The 16,237-nt window shown below is 40.9% G+C and overlaps 1 protein-coding gene across 1 annotated transcript in view; it reads right to left on the bottom strand.

The window, feature by feature from the left end:
- Nucleotides 1-16,237, bottom strand: part of LOC137368763 (neuronal acetylcholine receptor subunit beta-3-like) — a 32,350-nt gene that overhangs the window by 15,946 nt on the left and 167 nt on the right. Inside the window, exons 2-3 of the mRNA XM_068028960.1 lie at nt 7,988-8,139; nt 2,305-2,349 (exon numbers count right to left, since the gene is read on the bottom strand). Coding sequence (XP_067885061.1) covers nt 2,305-2,349; nt 7,988-8,139 — 197 coding nt within the window. The remainder of the gene's footprint in view (nt 1-2,304; nt 2,350-7,987; nt 8,140-16,237) is intronic.

Raw genomic sequence — 16,237 nt, 5'->3', positions numbered from 1 at the left:
CCTCTGGAACCTCCCCCATATCCAGGGAAGATTATGGCAAGCCCTTTCGCTATCTCCATCCCCACTTCCTTTAGCAATCTGGGGTGTAAGTTATCCAGACTAGGTGACTTATCCACTCTAAGCATAGCCAGCCGTTTTAGTGCCTCCCCCAATTCTTGATTGTCACCCTATCCATTGCCTCTACTCCCTCTCTGCTTCTACTGATATTTTGTCAGATTCCACTTCCTTAGTGAACACTGATACAAAGTGCCCATTAAGTATATTAGCCATGCCTTGCACATATAGTTTAAGCATATAGTCCCCGCTTTGCCCCTAATAGGCTCCACTCTGCCTCTTACGACCCACTTACTATTTACATGCCAGATGATGATTTTTGGGTGTCCTTTTATGTTGACTGCCATTCTACTCTCATTGTCTCTTTGCCAGTCTAATTTTCCTCTTCAGCTTCCCTCTCAACTTATTGTATATGGCCTGGTTCTCACTTGAGGATTTCACCTGACAATGCATCATACAGCCTTTTTTTGTTTTATCATAATCTGTATCTTCCTCATTATCCAAGTGCACTGTTTTTAGTTCCTTTACCTATAGCCCTCATTGGAATGTACCTAGCCTGTACCTGAAGCCTCTCTTCCTTATAAGATAACCCATTGTTCTGATACAGCTCTTCCCATTAGTCTTTGGTTCCATTCTACCTTGGCTAGCTCTCTTCTCATCGCATTGACATTAGCCCTCTTCCGATCTCGACATTCCATCTTATATTGTTATAAAAGCCAAATACTGCAGATGCTGGAAATCTAAAAACAAGAAATGCTGGATGAAGGGTCACTGACCTGAAACGTTAACTCTGCTTCTCTCTCCACAGATGCTGCCAGACCTGCTGAGAATTTCCAGCATTTCTTGTTTTTATTCCACCTTATATTGTTCCCTGCTTGTATGCATTACGAGTCTAAACCTTACGATACGATGATCATTCTAACCCAAGTTTCCCCAGACACTTGGTCCACTTGGCCCACCTCATTTCCCAGCACTAGATCCAGCAATGCCTCTTTTATAGTTGGGCTGAGAACAAACTGATCAAGGAAGTTCTCCTGAACACATTTCAGAAATTTCTCCTCCTCCTTACCCTTTACTCTAATATTATCCTAATCGGTACTTGGATAATTAAAGTCCCCCAGTATCACCACTCTATAGTTCTTGCACATCTCTGATTTCCATGCAAATTTGTTCCTCTCTCTCTCTCTGTCTCTCTCTCACTATTTGGAGGCCTATAGAATATCCCTAGTACCGTGATCATTCCCATTTTGCTTCTCAACTTTAAGCAAATGGATTCTATCCTTGTCCCTTCAAGAACATCCTCCCTTTCCAACACTACAAAGTCTTCCCTAATCAATACTACCACCCCACCTTCCTTTTTACCTTCTCTATCTTTTCTTTATACCCTTGTATATTAAGTGTCCAGTCTGCCATTTTTAAGTCACATTTCCGTTCTTGCCCCGACACCATATTCCCATATTGCTACTTGTGCTTGTAGTTCACCAACCTTATTCACCATACTGTGTGTATTTGCATACATGCATTGTAATCCTGTCTTTGCATTCCTCATAGCCCTTCTCAATCCACTCCCATCTAATATCGAAGTACTCCCTTCTCTAGAACTGTCTAACACTCTCACCTTTTGCACCTTATTCCTCTTTTCTACTTCTATATGCTGGTGCCCATCCCCCTGCCAGTTTAGTTTAAATTCTTCCCATTATATGTGAATATGTTAACAACAAAGTTAAACTTGATTTTAGGGTAAGATTCCAAACAACTGTGAAATGGAGGTGAAAGCTTTTGCTGCAGGAATGGGGGAAATCTAGAGGGATATTAGGTCTATTAAAATTATAGGTCCTTTGGTTATAATAGAGGCCTTCCACTTGCATTATGGATGCAATGGTAGCTTTGATTCCTAATTACACATTATTTTCTTTCACTGGATGGGACAATGAAGAGAACATATGACATTAAATCCCAGCATTGGCCAAGCACCCTGGAAGTAGAGATGAAGAGGCACATAGTGCAGAGGATCCACCAAAAACCACTGGTGAGTGGCTGCAGGGAAGGATTATTACTTCCACTGCTTTATTGCATTCAGAACAGGAGCTAGAATATTTGATTTATTTGTTAATGACTGCATGTGCAATAGAAGTTCTTAATTCTCCAGCCTGACAATAGGAATAAACTGTCTCACTGAATCATACCTAATTGCCCATTAGTGTCAGTATTAGCATGATGCTCATGGAGGCCATGAAATGATGTCCTTACCTGCTTCAACCATACATTCGTGGCCATCAATTGATTCTTTTCATCCTGTAATGAGACACACACTAGTGGATGCAGCATAAACCAGACACTCCTTTTAAAAAAGCTTTAATGCAACTTGAGAGAAAGCTTTAAAAGGTGAGCATTATCTCTTTCGGTTTTGTTCCAATGCAACTTGTGTAATGCAATTTGGATGTGAGGAGTTAATCGAAAAATAGAAGGAGCAAGGTATAGGGAGGTAGCTACTGCTAGTTTGCACTTCAATGGAAATTGGCTTAATCAGCATAAAAAAAACAGGGAATTTCAAGTGCAAGTTACAACCAGTGTGAATCAAGTTTCCACGATCTTTTACACTGACTTAAAAAAAATCACACTGGAAGCCCTCCCCTCTACAAAACTGGCCATGCCCCCCAGATCAAATTGATTACCATGGTGTGTTTTTGCCAATCGTGCCTATTTGTAGTCCTTCAAGGAGGGTCTGCAAATTTAGCGTTTTTTTGGTGCATAGGCACATCAATGAAAAAAAAATGGAGTGATGTAAAATGGCTGCCAGCTTGTCGTCTCCTGTTTTATGTTCGCACACTAAGTCAAGGTTTATCTCCAAAAATTCTGGGATCTGATTACTCTAAATTCAAGGATATGAGTGATTGAAGGGGTTGTCCTAATCTCTGTTCCTTTAATCTGACTGAAGGGGGTCTACAATACTGCATTCTCACATCCACAAAGCTTTTAATAAAAGGATTTTTATAAGATGTTTTAATACAGAGTTTATATTGCAAAAGAAATGTTTCTCCCTTTCCCTCCTGAAGATGCCAATTCTAGCTGGGGTACAGTTATACAATGTGCCTCTGTGGACTTATCCCAATGCCCACTCTTCACTTTTGACCACAGAACAGAGGTATTCACTGTGCAGCCTACATGACAGCTGAGGCTCTTGCAGAACTCTTTGTGTATTATACATTTATTGTTCCATCTGCTATTGTCCTGCCTTGGCTCCTGCACTGTTCTTCTGTCACTGCTGCTTCCTTTCCCAAATCTGAGCAACTTCCGCTCCTGTAGCTTCAGCCTGTTGATTTTCCAAAATCCCCATCGCCTTTTGGAAGTGCATTCAGTGGATGAGCAGCTGAACATAGAGGCCTCAGTTATACAGGAAAAATAATCTCAGGTCGGCACCTGAAGAACTCTTCATTTACAGGCCTAAATTCTTCCACAGCACCTTCCCAAACCCATGACCTTCACCACCTAGAGGTTCAAGGGCAGCAGGTGCATGGCAACACTATCACCTCCAAGTTCCCCTCCAAGTCATGCACCATCCTGACTTGGGCTTTGTCACTGGGTAAAAAAACTTGAAACTCCTAACCTAACAGCATCTTCGCCGCATGGACTGGAGGGGTTTAAGAAGGATCACTATCACCTTCTCGAAGACAACTCAAAATAGACAATCAATGCCAGCTTTGCTAGAAGACTTATATCCCAAAGGTGAATAACTAAGAAAAATATAGTGCAAGGCATCCTCGCTATGTGTCACACTGAAGTTAATGACAAAGCAGCACTATGTACAGACAAAGCTCCATTCATCACCCAGCTGATTTTTTTTTAATATTATGATAGTACAGGCACAAATGTACTCTTCATCATAACATGTAAATTATTGAAAAATACTGATACATTTATAAAAGTCCCTGGAGTTAAATGGAGTATGCTTTGCAAATATGCACTTGCACAACTTCATTCCCTGACTAGATAGTAGTGTGGATTGGCAGTAGAACTCAGATCTGCTGAGATCACATTGCACGAGTATGTTTCTCGATCTGGTACCTGCTGTTTAACAGTGCCCATATTTTTCTTATCCGGTGAAATTTTAGCAACATTGCTGCATATGCTTTTTTTGGATTGTTCATACTAAAAAGCTAGTATCGTAATGGTGACTGTGAAACCACCAGATTGTTGTAAAAACCCATCTGGTTCACTAATGTCCTTTAGGGAAGGAAATCTGCCATCCTTACCCAGTCTGGCCTGTGAGTGACTCCAAATCCACAGCAATGTGCTTGACTCTTAACTGCCCTCTGAAATGGACTAGCAAGCTATTCAGTTCTATTCAAGAAGGCAGAGCACTACCACCTTCTCAAGGGCAATAAATGCTTGCCCTTGCCAGAAACTCCATATCCCGTGAATTAATTAATAAAAAATTCATGCATCAGTTTGACTTTTCCAACCAGATTCTAGCTCAGCTTGCAGAAATTAATCCATGTGTCGCATGAGGCCATATGAGTAGAACTTAAAAGCAAAAAGGGGGCAATCACTTGGCTGGGAGTGTACTACAGGCTGCCAAACAGTCAGGGAGAGATAGAGGAGCAGATATGTAGGCAAATCTCAGAGAGGTGCAAAAATAGGGTAATAATAGTAGGGGATTTCAACTTCCCCAATATCAATTGGGATAGTCTTAGTGCAAAAGGCTTAAAGGGGGCGGAATTCTTAAAATGCTTAAAAGGAGAGCTTTTTGAGCCAGTGCGTAGAAAGTCTTACAAGAGATGGGGCAGTACTGGACCTAATCCTAGGGAATGAAGCTGGACAAGTGGGAGAAGTGTCAGTGAGGGAACATTTTGGGGATAGTGACCATAACTCTAAGATTTAAGGTAGTTATGGAAAAGGACAAAGATGGACCGAAAATAAAGGTACTGAACTGGGGGAAGGCTGATTTTAAAATGATAAAACAGAATCTGGCCAAAGTGGACTGGGAGCAGCTACTTGTAGGAAAGTCGGCATCAGATCAGTGGGAGTCATTCAAAGAGGAAATAGTGAGAGTTCAGAGCCAACATGCACCCATTAAACTGAAGGATAGGACCAACAAGTCCAAGGAACCCTGGATGTCAAGGGATATAGAGGATTGGATCAATTAAAAAAAGGAGGCTTATGGCAGATTCAGAGTGCTGAAAACAGTGGAGACACTAGAGGAGTAGAGAAAGTGTAGGGAGCTACTTAAAAAAGTAATTAGGAGAGTGAAGAGGGGACATGAAAAAACACTGGCGGGCAAGATAAAGGAAAATCCTAAGGAGTTTTATAATTATATTAAGGGCAAGAGGATAACCCGGAAAAGAGTAGGGCCCATTAGCGACCAAGGTGGCAATCTGTGTGTGGAGCCGGAGGACATAGGTGAGATTTTAAATGATTACTTTTCAACTGTGTTCACTATGGAGAAGGACGATGTAGGTGTAGAGATCAGGGAGGGGGATTGTGATATACTTGAACATATTAGCATTGAAAGGGAGGAAGTATTAGCTGTTTTAGCGGGCTTAAAAGTGGATAAATCCCTAGGCCTGGATGAAATGTATCCCAGGCTGTTATATGAGGCAAGGGAGGAGATTGCAAGGCCTCTGACATGAATTTTCAAATCCTCTCTGGCCGCAGGAGAGGTACCAGAGGACTGGAGGACAGAGAATGTGGTACCATTATTCAAGAAGGGTAGCAGGGATAAACCAGGTAATTACAGGCCGGTGAATCTAACATCAGTGGCAGGGAAAATATTGGAAAAAATTCTGAGGGACAGGATTAATCTCCACTTGGAGAGGCAGGGATTAATCAAGGATAGTCAGTATGGCTTTGTCAAGGGGAGATCATGTCTGACTAACTTGATTGAATTTTTTGAGGTGGTGACAAAATGTGCAGATGAGGGTAAAGCAGTTGATGTGGTCTATATGGACTTCAGTAAGGCTTTTGATAAGATCCCACATGGAGATTGGTTAAGAAGGTAAGAGCCCATGGGATCCAGGGCAATTTGGCAAATTGGATCCAAAATTGGCTTAGTGGCAGGAGGCAGAGGGTAATGGTCGAGGGTTGTTTTTGCGAGTTGGAAAAAGTTGACCAGTGGTGTACCGCAGGGATCGGTGCTGGGACCCTTGCTGTTTGTAGTGTACATTAATGATTTAGACATGAATATAGGTGTCATGATCAGTAAGTTCGCAGATGACACGAAAATTGGTGGTGTTGTAAATAGTGAGGAGGAAAGTCTTAGATTACAGAATGATATAGATGGGCTGGTAAGATGGGCGGAGCTGTGGCAAATGGAATTTAATCCTGAGAAGTGTGAGGTGATGCATTTTGGGAGGACTAATAAGGCAGGGAATATACAATGGATGGTAGGACCCTAGGAAGTACAGAGGGTCAGAGGGATCATAGAAGGCAGCAGCACAGGTTGATAAGGTGGTTAGGAAAGCATATGGGATACTTGCCTTTATTAGCCGAGGCATAGAATATAAGAGCAGGGAGGTTATGATGGAGCTGTATAAAACACTAGTTAGGCCACAGCTGAGTACTGTGTACAGTTCTGGGCACCACACTACAGGAAGGATGTGATTACACTGGAGAGGGTGCAGAGGAGATTCACCAGGATGTTGCCTGGGCTGGATCATTTCAGCTATGAAGAGAGACTGAAAAGGCTGGGGTTGTTTTCCTTAGAGGGGAGATATGATTGAGGTATACAAAATTATGAGGGGCATTGATAGGTTAGATAGGAAGAAACTTTTTCCCTTAGCGGAGGGTTCAATAACCTGGGGACATAGATGCAGGATCTTTAGAGGGGATTTGAGGAAACAAATTTTCACCCAGACGGTGGTTGGAATCTGGAACACACTGCCTGAAGTGGTGGTAGAAGCAGGAACCCTCACAACATTTAAGAAGTATTTAGATGAGCACTTGAAACGCCAAAGCATACAAGGCTACGGGCCAAGTGCTGGAAAATGGGATTAGAATAGATAGGTGCCTGATGGCCGGCACAGACACGATGGTCCGAAGGGCCTGTTTCTGTGCTGTATAACTCTATGACTCTATGGCTCCATACGCAGATAGGAAAAAGGGCAGAAATGTTCCATGTGGTTTTCTACTGATTGCCCTTAAGCTGAAAGGTAATGAAGATTAGGGGAACTCACACCAGCACCTAAATCCTATTTGACACGTGCCTTGAAGAAAGGAGTAGCAAGTGCATAAAGGAGGGTCCGCTTACCTTTGTACTTCACTGCATGCCTGAAAACTTCTTCTAAATTTTTACTTGGGTACTCCAGATCGGCAAAAGCTTGTTGACCTACTCTGACATCTCCTTACATGTAGATTTTGCTTGCTGCCTTTGCCCCCAAAAGTAACCACTGTCCTTTGCTGCAATGCCTGCGTTGTCCTTGGAGCTATACTTTCTAACAACTGTTGGTCCTGACAGAATAAGAGTGTTCTTCATTTAAAGCCAAACTTCTTCCCCTAAAATGATTTTGTGACTGGTAATTAGTCATCTTGTAGGCCTGTCTCTGTGCATGTTCTTCATATGTACAGAGCCTGGGCAAATGAGAATTGCAAATAATTGACACAGCCCACACTCTAACATGAATACACCTGCATCACAAATGTGTTCAATCCCAGTATTTCCTGGATTGCAAAATTGAGGCTAGTGTAGGTGTTCTTTGTTATAAAAGTTATATTCTGTAATAAATGATAAAAATGTTTTACACTGATAGACTCATGAATTAATGTGTAGGTTTCAATTAACTTTAATCATGTTGCAAACTTGTAATCATTACAACTTATCAGTCACATTTGAACTGGCTCATAGTTTGCCAACTAAAGTCAACATAATGCAAATACTTCTTAAAAAGTTCTTTGAGTTTCAGTTAAAATGAGAATACCACCTCGTAGACTTACTTACCACATCCACTAGCTGGGAGATTTCAAGTCCAAACTTTACTTTTATTGTATCACTGGAGTTTCGAACTGGTCTCACCCATTTCTGGTATCCTCGAAACAAGTTTTTTAGCAGGGTGCCCTCTATCTCTGCAAGCAACTTAATTGTTCTGGCAGCTGTAATAGTGCATGTTAGAGAAAGAATTCAATGGCAAAGTACGAAAAGGTTGAAACAACATCATCTAGAAATGAGGCATCCTACAAAAAGAAAACTGGCCAAGCTTTGTGATTTTTGCCCCATGAAAACATTCATTTCCCTCATACAAAGTCTGAAAAAAGAGGACGGACACCAGTTCTGCTGGCTCTCAGCCCCCTTTAACCTGGCCCTGGGTTTCTGGGGATAGGGTGAAGCAAAGCTAAAATGCCCAAGCATAGCAGTGCCCAAGGAATAGCGTTGAACCTATTGTTGGAACAATAATGTATAATGTAACCTGTTTCAACCCTCTCTCCTCCTCCTCCCCTAACCCCTGAGGCTGATCTTAAGGCCTTGCAGTCGTTTGGCTCACATTAAAAACAAAGCTATTTTTCAAAATGAACTTCTGGTTCTACTCAATGAAAAAGAAAATTTGGCAGTGTGCAAGAAAAGCTGCTTCGCTATCATTTGTTTTGCATTACCGAACAAGATGAATTCTACCCTCAATGTCTTTAGTGAAATAGAAGACAGAGGTTTGTGTAAAAAAAAAATTTCCGCTATTGCCGCTAGAAGTAACTTCTCACCTTTAAAAACACTCAAATGTCAACATATTTCTCAAAATTTCTTCTTGTCCTGCGACTTCTGTGAGAAGTTATGACAACTTCAGAAACTTATCTTAAAGGTTAAAAGATTCCTGTAAAGACTAAAACTTCAAATTTAAAAAGCAAGAAGTAAACTTTTGATACATTTTTTTCCTTCAAAGTTCATCTAAAATACGACTAATGGTTGGGAACAAAATACAAGACTTAAGATTAGAAACATGGGAAACAGAAGCAGGAGTAGGCCATTCGGTCCCTCGAGGCTGCTCCGCCATTCCAGTAGACCATGGCTGATCCTCTACCTCAATGCCATTTTCCCACACTATCCCCATATCCCTTGATAACTTTAATGTCTAGAAATCTATTGATCCCTCTCTTGAACATACACAATGACTGAGCCTCCACAACCCTCTGGGTAGAGAATTACATAGATTCACCATCCTCCAAGTGAAGTAATTCTTCTTCATCTCTTACTCTGAGTCTGTCCTCTGATCCTAGACACCCCAGCCAGGGTATACATCCTTCCTGCATCAACTTTGTCAAGCCCTGTAAGAATTTTGTACGCTTCAATGAGATCACCTCTCATTCTTCTAAACTCTAGAGAATACAGGCCCAGTCTCCTCAATCTCTCCTCATAGAACAATCCCACCATTCCAGGAATCAGTCTGGTGAACCTTCATTGCACTCCCTTTAAAGGAAGGGTATACTTCTTTAGGTAAGGAGACCAAAACTGTACACAATGCTCGAGGTGCAGTCTCACCAATGCTCTATACAATTGCAGCAAGACTTCTTTACTCCTGTACTCAAACCCTCTTGCAATAAAGACCAACATACTATTTGCCTAATTGCTTGCTGCATGTTAGCTTTCAGTGACTTATGAACAAGGACACCCAGGTCCCTTTGGACATGTACACTTCTCAATCTCTCACCATTTAAGAAATACTCTGCATTTCTGTTTTTCTTACCAAAGTGGATGGCTTCACATTTTTCCACATTATATTCCATCTGCCAAGTTCTTGCCCACTCTCTTAGCCTGTCTAAATCCCCTTGAAGCCTCTTTGCATCCTCCTCACAACTCACATTCCCACCTAGTTGTGTTTCATCAACAAACTTGGAAATATTACATTTGGTCCCCACATCCAAATCATTGATATAGATTGTGAATAACTGTGGCGCAAGCACTGATCCTTGTGGTACCCCACTAGTCAGACTACCTACCTGAGAATGACTGTTTTCTGTCCATTAACCAATTCTTAATCCATGCCAGTATATTACCCCCAGTTCATTATTGTGCCATTAACACTCTCTCTGGACAAATGCATTGTCTTTTACTATAACTATTACCAATCTCTTTGTGTTTTGTTCCATGTCATCCAAGTTATTTAATCTCTCCTGCACCCCCAGCTGCCCTATCACAGAACTTCCCTTTTGTTCTTCTTCCCCCTGTTTCCCACTTTCACTTGCTCAAAATGTATTACTTTTCTAACTTTTGCCAGTTCTGATGAAAGGTCATCTACCTTAAACATTGGCCAGAAATTTACAGAGGGCAGGGGACCCCATCCACCAGCTGAAAAGTTGGTGGTGAGCCTGCCTCCACCGGGCCGGAGGATCCAGACCAGATTTTCAGGGCCTCCTCGGGGGCAATCAGTCAGGCCCCGGCAAGGCAAGGTAAATCTGTTAAGGGGGCGGGGGCATGTTATGTATTGGGACTTCGGGGCGGCCCTCCATAAGGCACAGGGTGCCAGATCAGGAGGGCTCCCCCACCAGCCCACACGAAGGCCACCTAATTTTATCAGGCAGGTTTTATGAGGCCTCAGCCACCCACCTGCCAAGCGCAAAACACCCGTGGCGGTGGGTGGATGCCCTTAAGTGGCAGTTAATTGACCACTTAAGGGCCTTGGTGGCCTGGGGCAGGCAGGCCGTTTCTCACTGCTGCTGCCCCGCATAAATTGGCAGCGGAGGCAGAAGCAGGTCGGGAAGGTTCCCCCAGCCTTCCACTCCATTTTACGCAACCCCCAACCCCCACCCCGCCACCAGCCCAGTCTTTTGTCGGGCATAAAATCCCAGCCATTAACTCTGTTTCTCTCTCCACAGATGCTCACAGACCCACTGAATATCTCCAGCACTTGGTTTTTATTTTGGATTTTCAGCATCCATAGTATTTTGCTTTTATTTAAGACATTTAAGATGGTGGGACACATCAGGGCAAGGAATGGACTTTATGTACAAAAGCAAAAGGCTGCAGATACTCGAAATCTGAAATAAAAACAGAAACTGCTGAAAATACAGATGCTGCCTGACCTGCTGATTATTTCCAGCATTTTCTGTTTTTATTATGGAAATTGTGTAGTCATGAGTTAGAAGGGGAGGGGGCAGGAAATGGATCTAATGGAGGAGATGAGTCTGCTGATGGTTGCAGGGGTTGAGGGGTGCAGTGAGGTGGTGGGGTAGATGGTAGTGAAACTGCTAAGGAATTAATCATGAATTGTGGAGGGAGTGGGGATAGAGGGATAGAAGAGTTGATGACTTAACAATTGTACAGATAATCTTAGTCTCTGAGATGAAACTGTCTGTATTCCTTCCACTTAGTGCTAAAAAGGAGGCTATTGAAGGAAAGGGGTCAGTGAGGCAGTTTATTATGAAGATGAGGAGAGTCCTTCACTGTAATCCCATAGCTTTAGCAGGATTTGGCAATGGAGAAATTGGCATGGCATTGCTTTGAACTTTATCAAAGGACTTTTGGAAGTCGAAGAAGACAGTCTAAGTACATCATTGTAAGGCTTGAGTTACCAACAGGATTCACAACCAGGATTTCCCCCTTCTGAATCTATGTTGGCTGTTATTTGCTAGAATGTGAATAGAGTTAATCATTGTTTACTCATGATGAGCAACACCATAATATTACCAGATTCTGAAGTGAGACTATTGGAAATATAATTGGTCTGAGTCTGTTTTTTTTTTCAAAATTGTTAGTACTACTTATTAGCGTTGTATTATGTATAACTTTGCAGATTTATATTCACTTTTTGCTGCCTATAATTTTTAATATTTTTCTGTAGTTTCAACAAAAATGCACAGGACAGAAGCAAAGATGAAGTGACAATGATCAAAGGCTGTGACACGTTGATACCATGAATACAGACATAATCATATGACTGACAAAAGTGCGTAATAGAGGACTCACGGCACAGGTTTAAAGTGGAATTATCAGGGAGTTAAATTCTTTAGCTAATATTTTAAAGTTAGCCAATTAAGTGCTTGTAAGCAATAATCTCTGATGACATCATAAATTATCCATGAACTGTGGCAGTAATCTGTAATGAACCCATTTGAACCCTAAGGCAGGTTTAAGTTATTCAATGTCTTTGTTATTTTAAAATAATATATATTGTTGAGTTAGTGATGTTAAGCTTTTTTGGCCAGTGGGAATTATTATGACGGACATCATAGTAAGGATGCTGTGTGCTGCTGATGCATGTCCATTTTGGAGTATTAATGATTGTGGCACAATCAGTACTATAATATTCAGTAATTATCCTGATTTCATTACACAAAACAATATGTATTACATTAGTAGAAAATATTTTAGACAATCACCTATTAATATGTCAATAATCAGTGAGATACATCTAGGGTTAGCAGAAATGATCATAGAATCATAGAATGATACATCACAGAAAGATGCCATTCAGCCCATTGTGCTGGTACCAGCTGTTTGACAGAGGTATCCAATTTGTCCCACTCCCCTACTGCTTTCCCATAATCCTGCAATGTTGTTCCATCAAGTTCTTATCTGATTCCCTTTTAAAAGTTATTATTGAACCTACTTCCACCACCCTTTCAGATCATAGCAATTCACTGCGTCAATTTCTTTCCTCATGTTGTCTCTTGTTCTTTTGCCAATTACCTTAAATCTGTGTCCTTTAGTTAGTGACCCTTCTGCCACTGGTAACAGTTTCTCCTTATCCCTAGGTTAATGATATATTACTTTCTGATGTGAAAATGTTTTTATCTAATAAAATAAACACTACCTACAATGTTTATGGTAGTAATCATAAACAATTACTCTAGGGAAATAGATAGTGGACCATAAGTACATTAAAACAATAGCATTTAGTATCATATGCACTGTAGCCAGCATCAGAACTATTTGGTCAGCAAGTGAAGTGTCTTCTATTACCATCTAGTATTCTTGAAGTGACATCTGTCCAAGGTTATCTTAATAGATGATGAAAGCCAGTTTACAATATCCTCAGCTTTCAGATCTGCAAAGTTTAAGCATAACTCTGGCACCAAGTGTGTGATGTTGCTCAACATTGATCTAGATTTGGTAATGTGGATTACTGTTTATGAGATGTCAAGTGGAAAGAGAAACATTGTGAAGTCCAATGATTTGCATAATTGCAATCTATATGAAGCATATACTTTTACCCTTGATATCAGTTGCTCTTTCTAATGGGCCAACAAAAGAACCTTACAATTACATAGCGATTATCATAGAAGTCCTTCCTCAGAAAAGAACATCCCATTACCCTGAAAATTCTCTGTTTTACTGACAATTATTAATCAGTAACTTTTAAGGTTTATGGTGCTGGCACAACTGCTGACTGCCTGCTGTAAAACCAATGCTGTCTAACTATACTTAAAACCTGAAACATTTGGAGAGTTAGAAAATTAGAATTTGTTATCTTCCTAATGATTTCAGTGTTCTATTAACATGGGGCAGGATGTCAGAAATGCTCCATCCATCAATATTGGCGACCACGCTCTGGAAGTGGTTCAAGAGTTCACCTACCTAGGCTCAACTATCACCAGTAACCTGTCTCTAGATGCAGAAATCAACAAGCGCATGGGTAAGGCTTCCACTGCTATGTTCAGACTGGCCAAGAGAGTGTGGGAAAATGGCGCACTGACACGGAACACAAAAGTCCGAGTGTATCAGGCCTGTGTCCTCAGTACCTTGCTCTACGGCAGCGAGGCCTGGACAACGTATGCCAGCCAAGAGCGACGTCTCAATTCATTCCATCTTCGCTGCCTTCGGAGAATACTTGGCATCAGGTGGCAGGACTATATCTCCAACACAGAAGTCCTTGAAGCGGCCAACATCCCCAGCTTATACACACTACTGAGTCAGCGGCGCTTGAGATGGCTTGGCCATGTGAGCCGCATGGAAGATGGCAGGATCCCCAAAGACACATTGTACAGCGAGCTCGCCACTGGTATCAGACCCACCGGCCGTCCATGTCTCCGTTATAAAGACGTCTGCAAACGCGACATGAAATCGTGTGACATTGATCACAAGTCGTGGGAGTCAGTTGCCAGCATTCGCCAGAGCTGGCGGGCAGCCATAAAGACAGGGCTAAATTGTGGCGAGTCGAAGAGACTTAGTAGTTGGCAGGAAAAAAGACAGAGGCGCAAGGGGAGAGCCAACTGTGCAACAGCCCCAACAAACAAATTTCTCTGCAGCACCTGTGGAAGAGCCTGTCACTCCAGAATTGGCCTTTATAGCCACTCCAGGCGCTGCTTCACAAACCACTGACCACCTCCAGGCGCATATCCATTGTCTCTCGAGATAAGGAGGCCCAAAAGAAGAATTAATAAAATACTAACTTTATTTAAGTTGCCTGCATTGCAATAGTGTCAACACTTCAAAAGAACTCAATTGGCTATAAAGCACTTTGGAAATGTCCAGTGGTTATGAAGGGCATGATATAAATGCAAGTCTTTCTTGTTTTTCCTGTTCTTGTCTGACATGCTCAAGTTAAACCTCATATTAGATTGCATCAGAGAGGATTAGATTATGTTTCCTGAATTCAAATCAAGCAGTATATATTATTATAGTACAATGCCTAAATTAGAAAATCTCACAAGCACAGAAACTGAAACATTCAAAACAACACAGTAATCACAAAATATTGATTAACCATTTCTTTGAAAATGTTATGCTGGATTTCATATGTTTTGTATTGAATATCAACTATTTTGTAGTGGTACATTATGAATTTGGGCATTTTTTTAGGTATCCATTACTGGCTTTGGTTGGGATAGTGCAATCAGACAGTGAAAAATACTGAACCAATGAAGCCATGCGACAACAAATAATATATGAGCTATTAGTGGTGGAACAGCACAAGATGGGATAGGGTTTAACTGTTGATAAAGGAAAGAAAAATGAAATTATGCCATATCTGTGCATCATTGTTGATGTTTAGGAACAAGGTTCCAGCCCATTCTACAAGCTAAGGAAGTTGCATACATGTGGAGAGTTCAAAGTGAAAAGGGAAAATATGAAATAATTTTTAAAACCTTTCTCATCAACTTTTCACATTTAAGTGTATTTCACCTGGACCTGCACACCTGCGCAATTGTCAAATTATTGTACAGCTGTGTAATAACTATGATATAAATTTGTTACAAGCATTAACTGAAGACAGGTAAATAAAAAAGTATCTTGCTGGGTCATAACAGTATTAACAAATTAAATTAACAAATTGTTACAGTAATGGAGTTGATTTTATCATGAATATTCCATTTTTTTCAGATCTGATCTACATATAAAATGGATGTCATCTACTTTTAAATAGACATTTTATTTACTATGCAGCATTAGTTCATTTATTATATCAGTTCCGTTTGAATATCCTCTAATTTCAGTAACAGAATGATTGCATTGAAATTCTTTAATTTTCGAAACTTCAATAGATTTCAAAACTGAAAAAAAATCACGAGTTTTGTGATTATAAAGCAGAAATGGAATTAGATACTACAAATCACATCATGTGCTACTATTTACTTAAGTTACCACTGACAACTTGAAACAAAAGATTTCTATTCCATCAATTCTACTCATTAATTGAGATGTTTAATTGTACTGGATACTTCCATAATGCTTTAGAACTATCCTTCTAGCATATGTGGCACATATGTTTTTTTCTTTTTATGGGATAACTCTGAGTACAACATATGAAGCAAGTCGTTCTTGGCGAAATTGCCTCTTATATCTTCAGATTAATAATCACCCAGATGGTGGAGCACGGAGCCAGCTGAAACAATTTTGCTCCACAGTCCTTGTGCCCTTGCCTTGCTTGGTTTTATAATCCGATTTCTTTTTTTAAAAAAAGCCTGCTCTTTCTTGTTTGCAATCACTCTTTGTCATAACCTATAACCACTGCCTTCCCTTCATCCAGAACGATGAGTTCCCTAAAATTTCTCTTTCGGACGTCCTTTACCCTCATCCACCTCGGAAATCTGGCGTTGTCCTGAGGCAATCTCGCCTGACATTAACTCCAAATTCCGACGCATTGATTCTAAATATTAAAATCTCACCCCAGCATTTAAAAGATTGGGAGGTAAATCGGGCACAGAAATAAAAAATACGCGAGTAAATTCTGCCGATTTATTGGAGTGTGGAGTCAGGTAAATATTTCCCAAACAACCTCTGACAGAATTCTCCATCTTTTGTCGCTGGTTCCTGCTCAGACAC

Source organism: Heterodontus francisci, chromosome 4, assembly GCF_036365525.1.
Source record: "Heterodontus francisci isolate sHetFra1 chromosome 4, sHetFra1.hap1, whole genome shotgun sequence".
NCBI lineage: Eukaryota > Metazoa > Chordata > Chondrichthyes > Heterodontiformes > Heterodontidae > Heterodontus > Heterodontus francisci.
The sequence above is the reverse complement of the archived record's forward strand: the minus strand, read 5'-3'. Positions and strand labels throughout refer to the sequence as shown.